This window comes from Micromys minutus (assembly GCF_963924665.1).
Source record: "Micromys minutus genome assembly, chromosome: 11".
NCBI classification, from domain to species: domain Eukaryota; kingdom Metazoa; phylum Chordata; class Mammalia; order Rodentia; family Muridae; genus Micromys; species Micromys minutus.
In genome coordinates this window covers 21,558,089-21,574,081 of record NC_137980.1, presented here as the reverse complement: position 1 = coordinate 21,574,081, position 15,993 = coordinate 21,558,089, and the positions used below count along the sequence as shown (strand labels likewise).

At 44.5% G+C, this 15,993-nt stretch overlaps 1 protein-coding gene across 2 annotated transcripts; it reads left to right on the top strand.

Moving 5' to 3' along the window:
- Positions 1-4,941: 4,941 nt before the first annotated feature.
- MARVELD2 (MARVEL domain containing 2) lies at positions 4,942-15,602 on the top strand (the record flags this gene model as incomplete). Of its 2 annotated transcripts, XM_080924894.1 has the most annotated exons (6): positions 4,942-6,072; positions 9,188-9,223; positions 12,379-12,524; positions 12,822-12,993; positions 15,028-15,078; positions 15,480-15,602. In XM_080924894.1, the coding sequence occupies 6 exons, from the start codon at positions 4,942-4,944 to the stop codon at positions 15,600-15,602; spliced, it is 1,659 nt and encodes a 552-aa protein (XP_080781020.1). The 2 variants fall into 2 exon arrangements, with proteins under 2 accessions (XP_080781020.1, XP_080781021.1); XM_080924895.1 differs by lacking the exon at positions 9,188-9,223.
- Between the last annotated feature and the right edge of the window lie 391 nt (positions 15,603-15,993).

Genomic DNA, 15,993 nt, shown 5'->3' with positions numbered 1-15,993 from the left:
ACAGTGGAATATTTTAGATACTTCTGAAAGTATTTACATAATTTATATCAAAATTAAAAATGTTGGATTTCATCTTGTTTTTCTTATCCTTTAACATTACCTACCGTGCACTGTCTGTCTTGGGTCCAGGCATAAGTAGAGCAAATGCTCTAAATTGGAAAGGAGCAGGTAGCACCTATGCTGTGCTTGCTTCCTGGCCAGGCAGGCGGGGCGCTGTGGCTCGGCCACGCCCCAGGAGCCCAATCCCAGTTTCGGTGCCCGCAGCAGCGCGTGCTCTTCCGGCGGCCGCGCAGGTGAGTGGGGCCGCGATGCGGCGATGGGACGCCGAGCCCGCGGGGAGAGCCTTTCGCCCCGGGCACACATCCCCGGAGCCGCCTCCCACCCGCGGCCAGGCTGAAGCGGGAGCGCGGGGCTCTGGGGCGGCGTGGGCGGGTTTCGCTGCAGCGACAGGTGCGGCCGGCTGGACCGCCGCCGTCCTTCCGGGCGCTTGGTGGCGCCGCCCTCGCCACTTTCCCGGCTGGCCTGACTGGGACAACGGCCACCTTGGGGCGGAAGCCAGAGTGGATTTTCCAGAGAAGAAGGAGAAGGCGGGACACGCACCGGGTGGGTATAGTCGCGGTGCCGGGAGGCTAGATGGGGGCTCCTGGAGGGAATGCTGGGTGTCCGCTCGCGGCTGCGGCTCCGCTGCTCCCCGCCCCATGTCCCCAAGTATCTGAGGCAGTCCACTCACTTTCTGGAGGCGACAAAAGTTTAGAGGCAGCTAAAGGGACGATTGTACATGTGTAAAGGTAACCAGGCTTGGTTCCTGGGACGCTCAGGGAACCATTTCTCTGGCCACAGCAGTGGCATTCCTAAGTCCCTGGCTCCAACAAAACAAAAGACCTGCGATCGAGCTAGATGGGTCCTGGGGGCCTCAGGGGCAACCTGTAGGACGCCCGGGGTATCTAAGATGTGGTCAAACACTGCTGAAGATTCCTTGCTGGGTAACACAGTTTGCTCTACTAGTCTACACATTTTTGTGTTTTATTTAAATAATAAAGTGAGGTAGCTCAAAGGAGCGGCTTTCCACAGGTGAAGATGAGCTGAATCCGTTACAGTGAGTCATACTTTTAGGAGTTAAATTAGCCAGCGGGATGCCGTGTAAACCATATATACCGTAGAGACCCCAAACCTTGTTCGGTTTATTTGTTGTGTTTTTTGCTTTTACATTCTTGAGCATGTGTTGAATGTAAATGTTGTCTTTTTTAAAACAACAAAGAGATAAAGACTGAAAGGGCAAAAATAATTGTTGTGCTAGCTGGTTTTATGTGAACCTGACACAAGTTACAGTTCTCATAGAATGAACCTCAGTTGAGAAAACGCCCCCCCCCCCCCCAGTTTGACCTGTGGGCAAGCCTGTGGCACATTTGCTTGATTGGTGATTTACGTGGGAGGCCTCAGGTCAGTATGAATGGTGCTGTCGATGCAATGAGAAAACATTGCAAACTGAGCAAGCCAAGAGGAAACAGCTGCACTCCTCCACCGCCTCTGCGTTAGCTCCTGCCTCCAGGTTCCTGCCCTGACTTCTCTCAGTAATGCTTGTGACTTGAGTGTTGTAAGTTAAAGTGTTTCTCCCTAAGTTATATGTTCATGGTGTTTTACTGCAGCAGCAAAAACCCTAAGACAGTTGTCACTCAGAGAGCTTCTGGTCTGCATTGCACACCTTTCTGGGTTATCATGGTTAATCCTCTAGGCTTGGGGTGTCTTCTTGGAGGACCCTGAAATTTCTCCCTGCACTCCTTCCTCTGTGTTCCATCTATTGCAATGGTCCAACCCGTGGGGCATGACCTCTAAGGGATCAATGACCGTTCCACAGGGATCACCTAAAACCATGGGAAAACACAGAGATTTACAGTATAATTCATAACAGTAGCAAAATTACAGTTATGAAGTGACAACACTAATCTTATGGTTGGGGGTCACCACGACATGAGCTATATTAAAGGACTGAAGCATGAGGAAGGTTGAGAACCCCTGATCTGATAGGTGGTTGTGTCTGGTTTGGTGGCAGTACCTACTCTCTGGACAGACTGCATCAGCACTCTTGTGACTGCTGCTGAAACTCTTGTGAAATCTACTATTCTCTGAGGATGGAGAAATGAATTTACCATAAAGTGATCAGATAGATAACTAGCATTTGCTCTTTTTTTCTGGAAAAAAAACTTTTTTTGTTTTTGTGGGTGTTTTGCCTGCATGTATGTCTGCACCATGTGCAAGCAGTGCTCATGGAGGTTGAAGAGCTTGGTAGGTCATGTGGAATTGGTGTTACAGACGGTTGTGAACATCCATTTGGAGACCGGGAATCAAACCCAGGTCCTTTGACAGAACAGCCATAATCTTTAACCACTGAGCCATCTCTCCAGACCCTCTGGTCCTGCTTCTAAGAAATCTGTAGAGGAGGACTAGGACAGGGATGGGGAGGTGAACTCTGACTGGATTAGTGTTAGAGGAGTAGTTGTTGAAGCTGATCTGTGAAACTTGGAAGTTCCAAATGCTACTTTTCCCATTTTTGAATATGTTCGTCCTATTTTACATGTCCTGAATCTAGAATGTCAGGGCCTGAAAGTCTCCCCATGATCCTTTGGGCCACATATCAACAGCTTCTTTATGTCAACCCCCACCTTCTGGTGTAAACTCTGAACACAGCATCCAAAGAGATCTATTAAGTCAGATTGGGTCACTCCTCAACTCCGAATCCCCTGATGGCTTCTTACAGCCCCTTTGCAGCCAGCGGATCTAAGGTCTCGCTTGGCGTTGGATCTGCTGTGGATCCTGTTGCTTCCTTGCTGACCTCTCTGATTTCCTTAGCAAGTTAGGCGCTGTAGCTGTTCTGTTTGCCTGGAGCACTCCTCCCAGACGTCTAACTGGTTTCCTCCTCCACCTTCGACTTCCCGGGATGTGCTTAAGCTGTACTTCGATGCCCTCCTCTCTCCTCCTTTAAGACTTTGAAATTATGCATTTCACTGCTCCATCACCAGTCACCACAGTAGACTCTAAATTCCATAAAGACAGGGAACAACCTCTGTGTCTGAGTCGTGTGAGGGTCTCAGCCAATCTTTGCTAACTAATGGGTCTCCATTTTACAAGTAAAATTAGGCTTTAGGATTTTCTAATTGCCCAACACCTTAAAGGTAAGAGCACCCATTTAAATTTGTCCTGATATCAAGTATTGTACCATATGTCTGTTGCAGTAAATATTAAAAAACATAAAGTGGTTTATCTCTTTATCTGCCCTGAGGTCTCACTCCTCAGGCCCAACCCCCATACAGAGCTCACACCTCTGGCGCCCGGTCCGAGCCGCCACCAGGGCCCTCTGCACAACTCCCTTCCCTGATTGTTTTCTACCACCTGTTCTCTGTCCCGGGGTGTTTCTCTACCCCAAAATCCAACATAAATACAACTCTACAGCCTGATAGCTTTTCATACAGGTTTGTATATCCAACTCAATCCACAAACCCTCTACACAACAAGATTGCATCAAATAGACAAAGATACAAACTGCCCTTCTATGTGAGATATTGGACCTATAAAATCCTTGATGTTCATAGCTATTTACTGCCAATCAATCCCACCTGGGTCCTGCTGGTCCTTGGGAACCTCCATGTTGCCACAACCTCCACCACCTTGTCCTCTGACCTCTCAGACCTCTCTTCTCTCCACCTCCCTCACCCTGCCCAGTCACTGGCTTTCCTTTATTTTACTAATTAAAATGGGAAGGTAATACAAACAGCTTCAGGACAATCTATATATGTCTACTTGAATATCCAGTAAAAAGGTATAAACAAGTTGATGGGAAAAAGGCAGTGAGCCTATAACCACCAGCAAGTGGTTTTTTTTTTAATTTAGGTCATTGCTTTCAACAAGGAAGACTTAGTCAAAGTGTCTTTTTGACAGTTTTTCCAGGTATATCAACTTCTAATTGTTCTAATCCTAAGATGCTTTAGTTGTCTATGGCAACAGCAAATTGCCTTTAGATAATTGCTCTGGGAACCGTGGTATTCATTGTTAGTGCTGCTGCTGTGTGTCACTGGTTCTGGGGAGCCACCACCTGTGATGTTTTTACCCATGAGAGCTCAGTTTCTGAGTCTCACGCCAGCTGCCAGTATTTGAAGAGAAAAGCCAGCCCTTCGCACTTTTAACTCTTTTATATTTGCTTGCATACACCAGTGCATGACATAGCTGCAGTCCCCTAGAGGCCAGGAGAGGGCCTCAAATCCCCTGGGACTCTGTTATAGCCACCTGTGTGCCCTCCTCCCCCCAATGCAGGACTGAGAGTCAAACCCAGTCCCTTCAGAGGAGCATCCAGTGCTCTTAACCTCTGAGCCAGAGTTCTAACCCCTTAGCTAACTTTTTGATTAGGAAGGGAAAGGCCTCTTGCTTGTTGTGTTTTAAGACTGCTTTCATGGCCCCTTAGCCATTTCCGAAGCAAAATGGGTTAATGAAAATGAAGAGTGTTTGCTGAGCCATACAAAAAGAGTGTGCTCAGACTCCTGAATATTTTGATTTTGCTGTCTAAAGACAAGACTGTACTTGGGAATATATTAACATTCTGCATTGATCAAGCTTTTGTTTTTCTATTTTGTCGATAAGAGTCATACATAAATTAAACTCAAATGCTTTATTATATAAAATCCAAAACTAATATTTAAAACTGCACTAAAAATGTCATAGAATACTAAAGTATATTTCTGGATAATCTAATTGTCACGTGTGTTTAAAATATGTTATATATTATAAATGATATATATTTATCGTTTCATATACAATAAAGCAGATATAATCGTGTTTGCCACCTGAATACATTTTGTAACTAAGTGAATAAAATAACTAGATTTTATTTATGAAGGATAAAGCATAAATGATACCTTCCTTTAACTTTGGCCATAGGTGTGAAAATCACAAATGTCGTCAAGTGATGGAAGGTCCAGGATTCGGGACAGGAGTTATAGTGAGGTTCCAAGGGACACGCCTTGTCCAGACGGTACCGTAAGAACTCTCCAGTCTCTTCACAGCAGTGAGCTGGCTGTGAGCGCAGATCCTCTGCCTCCTCCTCCTCTCCCATTACAGCCACCGTTCGGCCCCAGCTTCTACTCAAGTGACACAGAGGAACCAGCCGTGGCACCAGACCTCAAGCCAGTAAGACGCTTTGTTCCCGACTCCTGGAAGAACTTCTTCAGAGGGAAGAAAAAGGACCCAGAATGGGATAAGCCGGTGTCAAATATCAGATACATCTCCGATGGTGTGGAGTGTTCACCTCCAGCCTCTCCAGGAAGACCACCCAACTCTTACAAAGATCCTTCTGGAGGGTCACAAGGCAGCTTTAATTCCCAGCACGACGCCATGTTTCCCCACGACCCCTATGCATCCTTAGACCGGCGCACGCAGACGGTGCGGACATACAGTGAGAAGGTAGAGGAATACAATCTGCGCTACGCCTACATGAAGTCGTGGGCCGGCCTGCTGAGAATTCTGGGTGTGGTGGAACTGCTTCTGGGGGCTGGCGTCTTTGCGTGTGTCACAGCCTACATCCACAAGGACAACGAGTGGTACAACTTGTTTGGCTATACACAGCCCTATGGCATGGGAGGTCTTGGCAGCCTCGGCAATACGTATGGGGGCTATTACTACAGTGGCCCCAAGACCCCTTTTGTACTCGTGGTGGCTGGATTGGCTTGGATCGCCACTATTATTATTCTGGTGCTTGGCATGTCCATGTATTACCGCACCATTCTTTTGGACTCTAACTGGTGGCCGCTGACTGAGTTCGGAGTTAATGTCGCCTTGTTTATTCTGTACATGGCTGCAGCCATCGTCTACGTGAACGATACCAACCGCGGTGGGCTCTGCTATTATCCATTATTTAATACGCCAATGAATGCGATGTTCTGCCGGGTCGAAGGAGGTCAGATCGCTGCCATGATCTTCCTGTTCGTCAACATGATAGTTTATCTCGTCAGCGCCCTCGTCTGCCTAAAGCTGTGGAGGCACGAAGCGGCCCGGAAACACCGGGAGTTCGTGGAGCAGCAGGAGGAGGTATGTTCGGGCTTCTCAATACCTTTGTTTTGCCTTGCCTTCTGTTTCTCTGACTGTTAAAAACCCACCATCCTCAAGGCTTTGTCAGAGTCATTCTATACTGCCTGTGTTTTTAAAAGAGCTGAACTTCAGAGGGCCTTTCTCAGTGTCTTACTCTGACCGGGATATGCCTCTGCTGGTCCGCTTGTTACTGCGGACAGACACCACATCACAGGAGCTTGTTAATTAAATGCATTGTGGTGGCTGACTGATGCAAAGACGAGTCCACTGAGTTTGGGTAAATGATAACGTAAATTACATAATATATCTTATGTGTATATAATATAAAGACAATATTTACAATACATAAAAAACAAATAACAGATTAAGTGTCTCATCAAAGCAAGTTCAGGAACAGCTTTGAATTTTTTTTTAAAAAGATTTATTTATTTATTTTATATGCATACACTGTATCTGTCTTCAGACACACACAAGAGGATGGCACCAGATCTCATTACAGATAGTTGTGAGTCACCGTGTGGTTGCTGGGATTTGAACTCAGGACCTCTGGAAGAGCAGTCAGTGTTCTTAACCGCTGAGCCATCTCTCCAGTCTGCTTTGATTCTTTCCTACGATAAAATTAAATAAAAGCCTATGAAATATTTCACTGATAGGAGGGAAGTATGCATTTAAATACTACAATTTACTTTTTTTTCCTCCTGGAAATGACAGTAAGTAAGACTGGAGCTGGGTGGCTCAGTCAAGCATGAGAACCGGAGGAGTAAGTCATCAGGTCTCTTTAAGAAGTAAAAAGTTGGCATGCGCCTGTACCCAGTGCTGGGAGGTAGAAAGTGGGGACAGGAGGCCCTTAAGCTCACCAGTAGAGCCCTCGCCTCATACAGAGAGTGGAAGGCACTTTTTGTAGACTAACAGACTAGGTTACCATCCCAGCTCCACATTTATAGTCCGGAGGCTTGTGAACCAACATCAACAGATTCAGACACATGGACACACATCCACAGGAGTTTGGCTAATAGGAATAATGGCTTACACCTGTAACCTCTGCCCTTGGGAATTTGGAGCAGGAAGATTGTGAGTTTAAGTCCAGCCTGGGCCACATAGTTTGAGGCCAGCCTGGGATCCCAGACTCAAAAAAGCAAAACCAGAAAAGAATATGGTGGCCGTGTTTGCATTAAAAACAAAGCTCAAATGACTGAGTCCAGGTGAGCATGAAGCTTATCTGACTTTGATGGTTCATCGTCATTTTGGAGAGGTGTAAATTCCAAAATAAGAAAATACTGCATTGGTTTCTCTTTCTTGGATTTTACTAACTGGAAATAATCCATAAGCAATGAGAATAACATAGAGGAAAAATGATGGTAAGATTTAATATGTTACCATTATGTAAATACAAGTCACATTAAGAAAAAAAAAATCCCATTTTAAAAATAAGTTTGACAGTAGCAAACACTTAAATGTAATCAAGAAACTTCTCATGTCCTAGAATTATACTCATTTGTCACAAAATATATTTGTCTTTCTAGAATTCTGTATACAAGTTACTTCTAAAAATGTACGTCGGCACTAGAAGCATATTTCAGAAATTTAAGTCTATGTAGAAATTGAAGGATCTTAAGTTGTTTCCTGTTGGTTTTGCTGTATAACCCTATGTATCAACCTGGCCTTGAATTCACAAGCTCCTTTTGCCTGAGCGTTGAAGTGGTAGTGTTACAGGTGTGTGCTACCATCCTGGCTAAGACTTTTAAATTCTAATGTGTGAGATTCAAAACTGGGAGACTTTTTACCCTTTTTTATAATGTTCATGCTAGTTTAGTAATAATTATTTAAATGTCAAAGGTCTGCAGTAACATGATTATAATTATTAGCATTATAATTTTTTCCTTCAACAAAAGCTAATTTTATACCAGATGGTGGTGGTGCATGCCTTGAGTCCCAGCACTCAGGAAGCAGAGGCAGGGAGATGTCTGAGTCTGAGGCCAGCCTGGTTTGCAGATCGAGGTCCGGGACAGCCGGGACTACAGCGACAACTTGTCTGGAAAACCAAACCAAACCCCAACAACTCACCTTGTTTTGTTTGAGAGGAGCTCCCACTATGTAGTCCATGTTGGTTTACAATTTACCACAATCCTCCTGCCTTAGCCTCCCAGAGAGCCAGAATTACAGGTATAAACCAGCATGTTTACCTTAAAACTTTTTATAAGATTTTTTATAATATTTGATCAAATTTGAATTAAATTTGAGTTATTGACCATGACATAATAGACTTTTTTTCCTATTAATTTTATAAAGGGACTATATCAACATTTTAGTCATCCAGGGTGCTGGGCATAGTAGGTGACACCTGCAAGTCCAGCACTGGAGACAGAAGCAAGAGGAGGGCCACAGATTGAGGACAGCCTGATCCATGCAGAGTTCTAAGCTAGTGTGGGGTACATAGAAAGATCTTATCTCAAAACATTCAAAAACAAAATTAAGGGGCTGGAGAGATGGCTCAGCGGTTAAGAGCACTGACTGCTCTTCCTGAGTTCAATTCCCAGCAACCACATGGTGGCTCACAACCATCATCTGTAATGGGATCTGATGCCCTCTTCTGGTGTGTCTGAAGACAGCAACAGTGTACTCAAATACATGAAATAAATAAATAAACATTTAAAAACAAAACAAAAAAGCAAAATTAAACACCCAAGATAAAGGTAACCATAAATAAATAAGATCTAAGTAATTCAAGCAACTTACCTAATAGTTACCCCATCCCACATCTCCAGATCCTCTCCATGATCCTGGCTAACACAGAGCCACAGTTCAGAGAAGTAAGGGCAAACATGTATGGAGAACAGTCATCAAAGAGAGAATTGGCCTCTGGAAACTGGAATTGAGCTAGGAGTGCAAATGGATGGAAACTGTTGCAAAGTAGCTTCTAAGTTATACTTGTATGTGTGCTGTCTGTGAATGTAATGTGTACTTGTGTGTGCAGTGCCCAAAATGGCCAAAAGAAGGCAAAGGACCTCCAGATGTGGATGTTACAGGTAGTTGTCTACAAGAGCAGTAAGTAAGCCTTACTTCATCTCTTCAGCCCGTTGACGTCATTTTAACTCTTCTATTGTTGCTATTCCAGATAAATGCCCCATCGTTGTCATCGAAAAGGAGAATGGTAAGAGCACCTTAACTTGAAGTTATGCTGTTCCTGCAGATTTGCTAAACACTTGTATTTGTTGACAATAGAATGATCCATGTGTGAAAGTACAGTTGGGAGCTCAGGGCTTTTACCTTTTTTTAATATTGATATTTTATGTACACTGGCATTTCGCCTGCAAATATGCCTGTGTGAGGGTGTTGTGTCCCCCGGAACAGGAATTCTAGAGCTGTTGGGAGCTGCCATGTGGGTGCTGGAACTTGAACCTCGGTCCTCTGAAAGAACAACCAATGCTCTTAACCACTGAGCCATCTCTCCAGCTCTGACTTTCAGCTTTTTTTCTGATACTAAAAGGACCAAATTAGATGTTTTTCCCTAGAACCCCTTTTCATTTTCTTTTTTTTTTTAATTTATTTTTTTTTAAGATATATATGTATATATACATAGAAAGAGGGGGGGGTACACTGTAGCTGTCTTCAGACACACCAGAAGAGGGCGTCAGATCCCATTACAGATGGTTGTGAGCCGCCATGTGGTTGCTGGGAATTGAACTCAGGACCTGAAAGAGCAGTCAGTGCTCTTAACTGCTGAACCTTCTCTCCAGCCCCCTTTTTTATTTTCTTCCATGAATTTTTTTTTTTTTTTTTTTTTTTTTTTTTGGTAAGTGAATATGGTTGGTCTTCCTCATATGCTTGTTTATTTGAAATAAGTCCTTGTTGTATAGCCCAGGTTGGCCTTTAATGCATGTTGCTTCTGCTTCTGCTTCCTGTGGTACAGAACTCTGGGCTTACTAACGGTGCCTGGCTAATTTTCTTCAATGGAAGTCATTCTTCCTGAGGTGGGAATGTAGCTCACTTGGTACAGTGCTTGCCTAGCATGCAGGAAACCCTGGATTCCTTCCCTGCACAAGCTGGGGATAATGACCTTGGCCATAATCTCAGCACGGGAAAGCTAAAAGCCAGAGAATCCGAAGTTCAAGGTCATTGCTGAGATAAAACACCCTCGCCATAAGCAAGCTGGGGAGGGAAGGGTTTATTCCACTTGCAGATCCACATTGCAGCCACCATGGAAAGAAGTCAGGGCTGAAACTTAAGCACACTGGGCTGGACAGGGCCATCTTACTGGGCAGTGCCGTGGTAGCAGCAGTTGAGCTTGCTGGGGTAGAACATGTGGGCTCCTGGTTATTCCCCTGAGGCAGTGGGATTTACCAATAAAATTCATACAGAATAGAGTCAACTTTTAAGCCAGGAAGATGCTGAAGAAAGCAGCCCTATATGATCAGCAGTCAGTGTTTCTGCTTGATGGGATATACAGGGGGCAGGGCTATTAAGATCTGCTAGAGAGCTCTAAGGCATCTCTTCCACACTGCCTGCCTAGGGGCCAGACAGCATGTCCAGGGTGTGTTTCCAGGTCCTGGAATACTGGAATAGTTAGGAATAATGGTACAATATAGAATGCCCTCCCCCATACACACTTCTCAATTGCTGGCATAAAACACCATGGCCACGACAACTTGTAAAGAAAAAAATTTAATTTGGGGCAGGAAGAGAGAAAGATAAACTCTGGGAGTGACATGGCCACTTGAAGCCTCAAACCCCCCAACCCCCGTGACACACCTCCTCATCCTTCCCAAGCAGTGTCACCAACTGCGGACCAAGTATCCAAGCACATGAGCCGTGGAGCCATTCGCATCCCAGCCTCATCAGCAAGACATACACCCTTGTCTCTGCTTTCTTATTCTGCCTCCACTTGGGTTTTCTTGCTTCGGGTCTCAGTACCTGGCCGTGATGTGGTCTCCTCCCATCTGGCTTGTGGGTCTGGAGCTTCTCCTTTCCACATACCTTTTTCTGGGCTAGTTACCAGCCCCCACTAACCACGCCTATGCTCTCCGGTGAGGTAACAGCTGATGGCCTTGACAGTGAGCTAATGTTAAACCAAACCCCAAGACCAGTCCCAAAGCAGGGAAGTGGAGTTTTTAAAGGCTGCCATAGCAACAGAGGGCAAGGTTCAAATCCCTTCATTGCGATTCTGCACTGCTTCTAGAACTTTGGGGCAGTTTAGCATGTGAACAATATACATTTAAGTAAACAGGTTTCCGCATATTATTCATTTAAAGCAGTGTTTTTCAACCTTCCTAGTGTTTTAACTCTTTAATAAAGTTCCTTATGTTGTATGACACCCCCCCCCAGCCATAAAGTTATTTTTGTTGCTACTTTGTAACTGTAATTTTACTACTGTTATGAATTGTAATGTAAGTATCTGTGGTTTTTGGTGGTCTTAGCTGACCCCTGTGAAAGGGTCATTCAACACACACACACACACACAAATGGGTCAAGACCCACAGGTTGAGAAACACCAATTTAAAGTATCAGGGAACTTGTGTTACAGTGTAGTGCATTGGTTGAACACTTTTCTGGCAGGCTCAAACTCTGGGTTCCATCTCCAGCTTCACAAAAATTAAATACTTAGTGTTCAATACTTAGAGTTTAGTTGTGGGTTTTTCTGGTTACCTGATGTGTGGCCTTTGAGGGTTTACATTACCCTCTCTGAACCCTCCTGGCATCTGCGATCCTTGGCCAGTGTTCCAGGTACAGTGCAATTGAATGCTGACCTGCCTTTGATCGCCTGTTCTAGAAGATTCCTACGTCCCTTCTGCTGGCTTTGAAGCCTGCCCCAGCCATTTTCTTTTCTCTTTCCTGACTGTAATATTTTTATTGAAGGGTGTGGCTGTAGTCCACCATCTCATGCCTGTAGGTTTTCCTGAGCCCCAAGGCCACGCAGCTTGAGAACACTCACACTCCAAGTTCCCTGCCTTTCATCAAGACTGACATCAGAAAAGCTTCCTTTCTGGAGCATTGTTGTTTTGTTCGAAATTTTATGAACCAGGATCTTGCTATGTAGCCCAGGCTAGCTTCCAGCTGATCCTCCTTGCCAGTCTCTCACGTGCTGGGACAGGTGTGTACCATTGCACCTTACAGAAAGCGGCTTTCAGCACGGTTTCTTTGCTTTCTCCCCTTCAGACAGCGCATCAGTGTCGTCCCCTCCCCCTTCCGGCTGCTTCTGGCTGAGTGACAACTGTGTTTCTTCTTCTTCCTGCTCCCTCTTCATTTCCTCCTACTCTCTGGGGTGGATTCTCCCTTGTTCACCTGAGTCCTTGTCCTCTTCTCCTGCAGTGTGAAGTGGCCACCGGTGACCAACAGAGAGACCAAGAAGTTAATTTCAAAGAATTGAAAACAACAAAAATGACTCCTGAACTTCTGAGTGGACACATCCCTCCCGGCCACATTCCTAAGCCCATCGTAATGCCTGACTACGTGGCGTGAGTCCGCCTCATTTGGCCTTCATCTTCTAGTTTGCTATCCAGGATAACACGCTGGAAAATAAGAATGGTACTCAGGTCTGGTCAGGGAGCAGTAAGCTGAGGAGTTTCACTTGTTCAGCTTGTTTTAGTAAAAGTTGCAATGTTTCCCTACTCTGTGTTTAGCTCGTTTTAGTAAAAGTTACAATGTTTCCCTACTCTGTGGCTAGAACCCAGGGTCTGAGCGTGTTACGTAAGCACGCTACCACAGACCTCCTGCAGTGTAAGGTTGTCACTCTGGTCTGATTTTTCCGTCAGAAAATATCCTGTAATTCAGACGGATGACGACCGAGAACGCTACAAGGCTGTGTTCCAGGACCAGTTTTCAGAGTACAAAGAGCTGTCTGCAGAAGTGCGGGCCATCCTGAGGAAGTTTGACGAGCTGGATGCGGTGATGAGCCGGCTGCCACATCATTCTGAAAACCGCCAGGTCAGTGTCCACACTGCCCAGAGGAGAAGTCAGGATTCTCCAACGCCTGTCTCTGCTGTCTAGTAATGTGTTTGGGATCTTTGAGGTAGCTAAGTAGCATCTCCACTCATGTTAGTAGAACAGTGAATGCAGAAGGCCTTAGGCTTGATCCCAGAACTACAAAAAAAAAAAAAAAAAAAAAAAAGGAGGGGGAGGGGGAGGGGAGGAAGAAGAAAAAGAAGAAGAAAAGCTTAAATTATATAACATAATGTCTTTAAACATCACTACAGTCTTTTTGTCTTTTTTTTTTCTTCTGGTGCTGAGGATCAAACTCAGGTCAGACAGAACTCTGTCATCCTCAGCCTTCAGTTTAATAACCTTTAATAACCTTCAGTTATTAAAAATTTTATCTTCTTATTTAAGTAAAATATGATTTGCCAAAGATGTAGACTGCCAGAGTGTTGTTGAAGGAGACAGATGGCCCACGCTGAGTAGAATAATTCCACGAGGGATTGTGGGACAGTGCAGTCCTGCCTGTCTCAGCCCCAAGGCGAGGAGAGGTCTGTGGGGAAAGCCTAGAGCAGAGCTAAGCCTCTCAATGGCCACCAGGGCTGAAGCAAAGGAAAAAGGCACAGTGGAGACCATAACTACGGAGACGAAAGGAAGTTTTCTTTGAAACATTCTTTTAAAGATGAGGTGGGATAAATCCGGCAGTGGTGGCACACCTTTGACCCCAGTACTGGGGAAATAGAGGCAGTTGGATCTCTTGGCCAGCATGGTCTACAGAGCAATTTCCAGGATAACCAGGCAGATCTCTGAGTTCCTGGCCAGTTTGATCTACATACAGAGTTCTAGTCCAGTGAGGACTACATGGTGAGACAAAAACAAGCAACAGAGCCACCTAGCTGGTCCCTCATGTAAAATATTTTAAAATGTTTAAAAGAATTTATGTATTTGAATACACACACAAACACGAACAGATTTTTTTTCTGAGAACCTACATTAATGAGGGGATGTCTTTTTTTTTATCTTGTATGTTTAATATACGTTTAAATCACTCTTGAGTATGAGTTATCTGAGACAAATGTGTATATAGTAATGACATTTCCCCAACTCTGAAGCAGCAGAATAGTATTAACTAAGAAACTCCCGTTGCAGGAAGCAGGAGATGTCCAGTCAGCACTAAAGTGGCATGTCACTTATCACTGTGTGGGAAACACTTAAGATCCACAGGTAACCAAGTTTAGAGGTCTTCAGAGGTGTGCAAGAAGAGCCACTTGTGGTGACACAACCCTGCACTCCCAGGTGTTTGTGAACTTAGCAGAAGCTGCTGAGCCCAGGAATTCTAGGCCAAGGGAAGAACGTGAGCTCTTAGAAGAATTTGTGTAAGGAAAAACAAGGTATTAGAGACAGAGACATTTGCACAGTCACCTGTCTTACTGGAGAGTCACCCTCTTTATACATCTTCTATTGATTATAAAATTTATAATAAAACGAGAAGGAACCTTATGTTAACTGTTCTCAGCAATAGCTGAGTATTGGATAGCCCCAGCCTTTTACCCCTGATTCACCAGGAGGGGCTTTGTAAGGACAGAGAGGGTGTTAACAGCCAGTGCTGAGGTCTTTACGCACCAAGCTCTTTACTAGAATCACTGCAAATAAGTGACCATCCTGACAGCCATTTGAGGTGGCTGTGGACATTATTTTCAGGGAAAAAGAATGTTAAGATAAATAGCTAACCCAGGGTCACGTGGCTACTTGTCACACTCTTGGAAACCAGTGCCTAGTGTATAGATGTTTGTCTGGTGAATTATATTTTTTCACAGCAAGTATTTTCTGTCTAGCTTTGGGCAAAAAAATAGGGAGCTTTGATTTTGAGGCAGGGTGTCCCTCTGTAGCCCACACTGATTGTGAAATTATAGCGGGACCTTACCCCCTCCATGCCGGAATTACAGGCAGATGCTGCCACGCTTGGTGAAGTAATTTTCTGTTCCAGTTCCTAGTGTGAATTTGAGTAAATACATGTCTCAACTAATAAAAATACATTGTTTTTAGGAACACGAGAGAATTTCAAGAATTCATGAAGAGTTTAGGAAAAAAAAGAATGTGAGTAAAGCAATTTTCTTGGCCCCCATGATCTTGTCCTGGTACCTGGATGATAACTGAGAAGTTTCCAGTTAATGTCTTTCCATTGAGTCCCTACTGATCCCGACAGTCCGTGAAGGTTGAAGTTGGAAAAAGCATGGGAGAAACATGTATTCATATTTCCTACACTTACCTTTTCATGTATTTTGGCTCTTTACAGTACCCCTACTCTGTGCACTCCCCTTGGTTTTGCTGTGAACCTAAAACATGGGGTATTTGGTGTTGAGAGGAGAAACAAAGCTGTTCTAATCATGCCGGTCACTTCTCTGGGCAATCCTGCTGTGTCAGCTGTTTTCTTTGATGTTGTGTTAGTATTAAGCACTGAGGAAAGTGTTACTGAATGGTAACTGTTTCTTTCACAGGACCCTTCATTTCTGGAAAAAAAGGAGCGTTGTGATTACCTCAAGAACAAACTTTCTCACATAAAGCAAAGAATTCAAGAATACGATAAGGTGATGAATTGGGATACACAAGGCTATTCCTAGACACTGTTCGAACGTGTTCATAGCCTGTGTTTTCACTGCCTTCGTATGTGGGTCTCCTGGGTGAGAAGCAGATGCCTCCAGGTCATCTTCTGCTCGGTTTAAACACACCTTAGATAAAAGTGTGATCTTACTCAAACATTTCAAAACAGTTTCAAACCCACAAGGGCCTTTCCTGGGATGGGAGAGGCGGTGTATTCAGCTGCGTATGGTTTAATGTTTTTCTCATTAACAAGGACTTGAAGCCAAGATCAGTTGTCACACTCTGTGATCTTGGGCAACTTGATCAACTCTGTGCCTGTTTCTGCTGTAAAACGATACCTACCTCCTAGGGCAGTGATGAGACTATAGGGGCTCATCCGGAACAGAGCCTGCCGCTGTAGAAGAACCACAT